Source organism: Sinocyclocheilus grahami, unplaced genomic scaffold (genome assembly GCF_001515645.1).
Source record: "Sinocyclocheilus grahami isolate Dianchi unplaced genomic scaffold, SAMN03320097.WGS_v1.1 scaffold255.1, whole genome shotgun sequence".
Classification (NCBI taxonomy): Eukaryota; Metazoa; Chordata; class Actinopteri; order Cypriniformes; family Cyprinidae; genus Sinocyclocheilus; species Sinocyclocheilus grahami.
The window spans coordinates 1083403-1091576 of NW_015505434.1; the positions used below are offsets into that span (position 1 = coordinate 1083403).

Sequence of the window (8174 nt, forward strand, 5' to 3'; positions counted from 1 at the left end):
GGACAAACCGACAAACCCAGCAAATGGGCTGGGTTAAATGTTTAACCCAACCTTCTGGGTAGTAACCCAACTGCTGGGTCCCAATTGCTTGGGTTTGTCCCTATTTTACCCAGCACTGGGTTGTATTTAACCCAGCATTTTTTAGAATGTACCATTATCCCTGCTCCACCAAACATTACAGTTGGCACAATGTAGACAGGCAGGTAACGTTCTAACTCGGGGTGCAACGGTTCTTGGTCAAAAATCGAACAGTACCATTCTCCTCACACGGTTCGGCATACACTAGGACCGCGGTTCAACTTAAATCTGACAATGCATCTGTAATATGGTTTGTTAGAGTTCGGCTAATGCTTGTTTCTGTTGATGGATACAAATTCTGGCTTCCCAATACATTACAACATGAGCGATGAGAGAGAAAAAACAATACGTGGACAAACCAGTCACTCTTTGTTGAATGCATGCTGTATGTTGGAATAACTGTAAATTATGCCGTCATCACGTGTTGATAACGCAGGTGAGACCTGAACAGCACACGTTGCTATCTGTGTTTAAACTAAACTCATTTGAGCCTTGCCAGTTTAAATATGAAAGAGCCAGAGGACGCGAACTCGCGCGTGCAGTGAGTAGATCTGTGTGTGCGGTCATCCGAAGCGCGTGAACCCACGTCTCAGAACGCGCGCAAATAAGCTCTCTTTGAAGTATTGTGCTTGAATGGACAAATTCACTCAAAAATTATGTCAAAATGCCTGTCTTGGTGAGTATCCTAGCAGACATAGTATCATAGGATCATAGTATCATAGTAAACAGTATCAGTGCGTTCTCTTAAAGTGACAGCACTTTCTTAATGTTAAAGGGGTCATATGATGCTGCTAAAAAGTTATTTTGTGTATTTGGTGTAATGAAATGTGTTTATGCGGTTTAAAGTAAAAAAAACACATTATTTTCCACATACTGTACATTATTGTTTCTCCTCTATGCCCCGCCTTTTTGAAACGCTTCGATTTTTACAAAACTCATCGGTCTGAAAAAGCGAGGTGTGCTGTGATTGGCCAGCTATCCAATGCGTTGTGATTGGCCGAATACCTCAAGCGTGTGACGGAAATGTTACGCCCCTCACCATACTATGATGGCGTGTCCCAGCTGGAGCGAAGACACAAAAACATTAAAACCCATTACAAACGAGGCATTTGTTGCATCCAGTGGGGACATAATTACTAATTATAATGACTTATACTGTCTTTTTACATTGCATCGCGCCGCGTAAACATAAAACTCTGTCTGCATTTCTTAACTTTTATAAAGAATGTCTCTTTGGATTTGAGACTTTAGTCTTTGCAAATTTACAGATCTTCTTTATGCACCAAGAGCTTGTAACACTCCAAAGAGAAAGGAAAAAATGAAATCGCATCATATAACCCCTTTAATCAAACAGCAACAACACAGAAATCTCTCACTGCTCTTGATTAAATAACTTTTGTAACTTTAATAAGGATTAATCTTTAATTTATACAGTCAAATATGCAATGTTATTTTACATTTGATTACTTTATAAAATTTCTGTACCTAAAAACTAATGTTAGACCTACCTACAAAACCTGAAAAGCACTGTTTTTTTATTTGTATCTTTGCTCTATTGTATTTATTTGTGCTGTTGCTTGTAGTTAGATTATTTGTTCATATATTCTTTATTTTTATTTGACAATATAGTTTTTTTCCCTAAACATAGCACATACCGAACTGTACCGAAACCGTGACTCTAAAACCTTGATACAAACCGAACCGTGAGTAAGTTGAACCGTTGCACCCCTAATTCTAACCTGGTATCTGCCAAACTGCCATACTCCTCTATCAGACTGCCAAACAGAGAAACGCGATTCGTCACTCCACAGAACACGTTTCCCAGCTTCAGAGTCCAGTGGCGACGTGCTTTACAACCCTCCATCAGTTCCCAATGTACTTGGTGATGTGAGGCTTGCATGTAGCTGCTCAGCCATGTTCTTAAACACTTTCACTTTCCAATAATACCACTTACAGTTGACTGTGGAATATCTAGAAGGCATGAAATTTCACGAATTGACTTATTGCAAAGGTATAGATATATATTCATATTTAATATGCATTAAAAATGTTAACTATTGCTACAGATTATTAAAGATAAAAGAAAATGGTATTACATTTTTTTTTAAATAAATAGAAAATGTCATGCTAGACAATTTCGAATCAGATGGTCTTGTTTTTTTTACATTAGAATAATTTTTTAACAGTAATAATTTTTTTAAGGTAACAGTACCTACATGTTTTATAATTACACCACTGAAGAATGCACTGTGTAGTGATTTAGTAGTGCCATAAGGTCATGCTTCGTCTGCAAGAGGTTGGCTGGAGAATCTGGGAAAGGTCTGTTAGCACAGTGGGGGTTTGCTGGAATTGGCGGCACGTTCCCAGACCCTGCTCATCTCCCGCGGATGTGCTGCCTGCCAAACGGAGGCCGGCAGTGTGTGTGCTCCCCATAGCCCGAACAGTCGGGGACCATCTCAGCAGATTCTCCCGGAATTTAGGTCAGGCTCCAGAGCCGGCACAACCATCAGAGTTTCCATTCAGCACAGGCCCGGGTTGAGCGCCTGAGATATGGCTGATCTTTTGCTAATTCTCAAACCTCTGTGGCTTGGAATCAGGATTGACCGAAAGGAGCTGCAGACACAGAGAATAATGCCAAAGTCACGATCACAAGAGAGATAAATGTGTTGTAAATGGCTATAATATGGCAGATCATGAAGTGTAAAGTTTAAATACTAAATAAGAACGCCTCAATTAAAATCATAATCGAGTTTCACCTGGCTTGTTTTTATGAATGTGAGATCTATAAGATGGTCATGCAAAGAGTTTTTGTCTGGTAATGAAACCAAATGCACATTAAAATTTGAGAAACCAGCTAATGGCTCTCATTCCTTTCCCTTGATACCAAAGACCTTCAGTCTTTTTACCTCACGAGCAGTTTCCACAGTGATCTCGCCGGGAGAGGTTGAGCCACAGATGGTGGTTTATTGTTGCAAATAGGCAGTCTCGAAGTTTTACACCCCGGGTCAATGAATGCCTGAGCGCGGTAATTTCACCAAACACTGATTACCAGATGTTTTTCGAGGAACACGACTGGAATACTTATGAAGCCATCCTGACAGGCCCTCGTAGAATTTGTAATGCAATCATGCCAGCTTCTAATAAGACCAATTAAGCCCTAATGGACACCGGATATGGAGCCAACAACAATAATCGGCTTGCTAAAAACATCCTTGTGTTTGGCTTCCATTGTGAGGAGTCTTTGGCATTGATCGAAGTAATCATAGCTCACAATTTTTATCTCATTCACACGAATAGATGCAAGGTTGATAAGAGATATTTAGCCTACATGTTACTGCATGCCAAAGGGCTATCTTATAATGTGGCATCATTGTCCAGCTAATGGCTCTATGTAGATACTAGACATGTTTCGAACAATATATCACTAGCAACAAATACATAATAACAAAAACATAATATTTATAAAATGCAAGTATGGTGGTAATAGATGTGTAATTTTTAATTTTTTTTTAATTGTGGGTTTAATATTTAGTATGAACTCTATATGCATGTATTTTATTTGTATTTATATGTATTTAATTATTTATTTGTTTGTTTGTTTATTTATTGCAGGTTCTCCTGAGGATGGAGGGAAGCCCTTCCAGTGCCCGGTGTGCGGTCTCGTCATCAAGAGAAAGAGCTACTGGAAGAGACATATGGTGATCCACACAGGCTTAAAAAGTCACCAGTGTCCCCTCTGTCCCTTTCGCTGTGCTCGTAAAGACAATCTCAAGTCCCACATGAAGGTGACATCAATCGCTGAGAGCAGAAATGCTTGTGCCATAAATCACATCAAATCAATTATCATAACGTCTCTAGATGCAGATTTTTTTTATGATGCAAAATTATTAGGGTCTGTCATTTCATATTTTTAATGAAATTAAGTATCAAATGATAGACCAAATAATTTCAATTAATCACATTTATAAATATTTGCAGGGAAAAGCCTCTAAATTAAGGTAATTCAAAAGTAATATATTATCGTGGCAGATGACAATATTAAATAGACATTATAAAAACTGGCCTTAAAAGTCAATAAATTGTTTATTTACATATACATATCATTGAATGTAAACCTATTGTTGGCACAGCCCACAGTAATTAGAGACAGTTGAGAGGGCAGCACACAATCTTTTTTTATTTTTATTTATTGCATTGTTTTTTTTTTTTAATAAATCAGAATTAATCCATTAAAATTATTTCTTCTGTTGCTCTTCTCAGGTCCATCAGCACCAAGACCGAGGGGAGACTTTCCAGTGTGAGCTCTGCCCCTTCACATCCTCCCGCCACTTTAGCCTCAAGCTGCACATGCGTTGCCATCAGCACTTCCCCCGTCCCGATCTCAAAGTCAAAGAAGAACCCGGCACAGACACAGAGGAGGGCGAGGGCTTGCTCATGGGGGACGGTGGAGACACTGGTGATCAGGTTATGAACACCGATGCTTCCACATCTCCCACTGTGAGCCAACCTGATGGTCGTTTGCTGGCCTCCCCTGCAGAACCCTCGAACCACGTCCAGATCAAGGAGGAACCCCAGGAGAGGGATGTGTCTGTGATGTCTCCCTTTGCCCTGTGTAGGGAGCGACCCAGCAGCAGCAGCAGCTCTCTGGATCTGCCTGGGCTCAAATCCAGTCCACCGGGGCCTGGACCTACAGCTGCCTCGCTCTTCAGCCCAGATATCACCACCAAGACGGCTACGGACCTTCTCATAAAGCTTTCAGGTAAGAGATCTCAGTTAAACCACAATGTAAAAGGGCAATGTGATGGAATTAGATGCTTGATTATGTAAACCAGCTTGATTTATCCATAATTCCTTCCATTTAGGATGAATGAATTGCTAATATAATAATACAAAGGCAGTAGAATTCGGCTTGCTGGATGGGAACCCAAAGCCAAGATCCTGCAGGACTGTGTCTGCTTGATTAATTCTTAACCTCAGTTACTGCTCTACCATAGAGAGCCTGTTTATTATAGCTGTACTTTACCATCTTGATGCCTGATGCTGTTGGGTTTTTTTTTCTTTTAGGTCTGTCAGTTTTTAACAGGTTTTAGAATACATATTTAAGGCTGCAATAAAAATATTGTAAGTCTGTGACTTTTTGATAAGTCAGTTGTAGTCTTTGTTGAAGGCATTACACGTATATTCAGTGCCATTTTTCTTGACACAGAGGATACTTGGCTTTAGGTTGAAACGGATTTACAAACTATATCCTAGATTATGCTGAATAATATAATTAATATTGATTATTGTTTAGTGATATAAGAATGCTAATTAATATGTTTCCAGAAATTAAAAGAAAACAATATGGTTAAACTTTACATTTAGATTTGTTAATGCCTTAGATATCTGATCTATAAATGAACAACAATATTTTACAGCATTTATTAATCTAGGTTAATAAACCTAGATTAATATTTAATATTTTATTAGCTTATTAAATTATAAATTAATGTATATTTAAACTACCACTTAGAAGTTTGGGGTCAGCAAGATAAAAAAAAATAAAATCATACTTTTATTCAACAGTGATGCATTTATTGTAACAAAAATGGTAAAGACTTTTTATCTATTTCAAATAAGAGTTCAAATTCTTTCTATTCATCAAAGAATCATTGACAAAAATGTATCATGGTTTCCACAAAAATATTGATAAAAATAATCAAAATAAGAAATGTTTCATGAAAAGCAAATCAGTTTATTAAAATGATTTCTGAAGGATCAAGTGACACTGAAGACTGAAGTAATTGCTGCTGAAAATTCAGCATTAAAGTTCTTGTTAAAGTTAAATCTGAAATGTTAAAAATAAATTAAGATATGTAGAAATTTGTATCATTATTATTAGTATCATTGACCTACATTAATGACTGCTGTGAATGTATTGTTCATTGATACCCAATGCATTAACTAAATTTAATGAATTAACCCTAATTGTAGAGTGTTACAGACAATATCATAATGCTTATGCTAATATTGAGTGTATCAATTAGTAATTTTTTTGGGGGAAAAGGACATTTAGCTGTTAAAATACAAAACTCACAATGTCACTTGTTAATGTAATTAAACTCCAAACTTTAGACCATTAAATACGTGTTGTTGTAGCTGAAAGTATAGGTAATTGTGAGACAGCAGCGAGATTGATGCGAGAGGGCTGACCAAGGGTTACCCAGAAGGTTGGCAACGGGGTCACTGCACCCTCGCTTAATGCAGAGTAATTAGATTGAGATCTCGGAACAGAAAAAAAAGGAAAACCTTTGGAACATTAGATTAATTAAAAATTCATGCATAATTCATAATTAAAAAGGAATCCGTAATTGGAAATGATTAGCGCCCTCAGCTCCATCGTGTGACCTCTTGCCTGGATGCAGAGGGACTGTTCCTGCTTAGTTAACTTCATCTCCATCTTGGTGGAACGTGCAGAGTCTGCGTTCAGTGCTCTGCCGCCCCCTTGTCGCCCATGGCACTGTGTTCCTGGACTCCCAAACAAATGAGTTTAGGTCCCAGAGGACTAGATAGACTCCTCAGCAATGCAAGGCTGGAGTTAATATATAGTGGCTATGTCCTGCTAGACTGAGGCAAGATTTTCCAAGTGGGAGATGCTCCACTACAGAAGCTAACGTTTGGATAGAAATGGATCAGGGGTGCGTTTCCCAAAAGCATCGTTAGCTAACTATGGTCGTTAGTTCCATTGAACTCTATTGGTAACGACTGAACTTGCGACCATAGTTGCTTTTGGGAAACGCACCCCAGGATAGTCCTCAGTCAACTAGTTTGTCTAGATTTATTTTGTAATTTTCGCATTAACTTTAATAATTTGTGCAGCGGTTCTTTAACAGGGATGATCTAAGTGACACCATTTCTCGTGTGCTAAAACTGTCAGGACGCTGAAACTGTCTCTGAGAAGTTGCTTTTCTTAAGTCAGTGTTTCCCAACCTTTTTTTAGCCAAGGCAGTTTTAATAAGTAAAAAAATCCCACGGCACACCACTAAGCACTGAAATTACACAAACATGCATTGCTTCAATTGGCATCCCTTACCAAAACGTAGTATACTTCAAGTTTATTTTATTAAGTATACTTAAGTAAAGTTATATTTTTAAGTATACTTTATGTAGTAAGTATACAAATATCAGTGTACTAGTAGTATACTTGTAAGTGTAGGGTAAACGTACCTATTAAGCTCACGTACCCATTAAGCACATTTCCATTTTTGAGCTCAGATTATAAAAAGAAAAAATAATGTGTTATCCTACTTTAAATCTTAACCAATTGATGTGTTTGTTGCTGCATACCTCCTGTAATTTCAAGTCAATCAGATCATTGCACACTGAGATATGGTTCTCCATGTGTTCCATACTGTCCGGCGGCCATTCCAGACAAAGCTGTCTGAAAACTTTCACTAAAAGAGGAGCTCTTTAAATGTGCTTTTTGCGTTTTGCTGTTTAAGCCTTTATTTTGGGTAAGTTTCACTACTTATTGTAAAATTAAGAGATTGATGTTTAGACTTTTGTATATATAACATGGAACTTGGATGTGGGAAATAATTACAGTTAGATACAAAAGATAGATTTAGCAACATAGCACTGATGCTACAGAACACAGTTAGCTGACTAGCTGTATAAGATTGTGTGCTATGCTAATAAATTACTTTACAGGCATTACTGACTTGTACTTTTACATGCATAATATTATAAATTGACAGTTTATTGCTGGTCTGTGGTTTTACACTGCTGTAATTTTTAAAGATTTCATATTATTGCAAGGTGAGCTTAAAGGGTACACTACTATGAAAATCACACAGCTTCAGTGTGACATCAATAAGTAAAAGTATAATGTCTTAGATATTATTAATAATAGTTGTTCATAATAAAATATGAACTTAATACATGACCTAGATTATTTATTTTGCAAAATATTGTCATTTTAAAAAATATTATATGAAATTTATTTAATAAAAATGTGCTGTTCCAATTAAGCTCAAGCTTTAAGATGACAAAATCTAGACGTAACTATAGTTTATGCTCAAAGATGAAAGAGGCATGTCGTCCGTACAAAGAAGGAG

At 37.3% G+C, this 8174-nt stretch overlaps 1 protein-coding gene across 1 annotated transcript in view; it reads left to right on the plus strand.

Annotated features, from left to right (window-relative positions):
- LOC107598761 (zinc finger protein 827-like) overlaps positions 1-4945 on the plus strand; it is a 31289-nt gene extending 26344 nt beyond the window's left edge. The window contains exons 3-5 of the mRNA XM_016290197.1: positions 3691-3863; positions 4339-4837; positions 4941-4945. Coding sequence (XP_016145683.1) covers positions 3691-3863; positions 4339-4837; positions 4941-4945 — 677 coding nt within the window. The remainder of the gene's footprint in view (positions 1-3690; positions 3864-4338; positions 4838-4940) is intronic.
- Positions 4946-8174: the final 3229 nt, after the last annotated feature.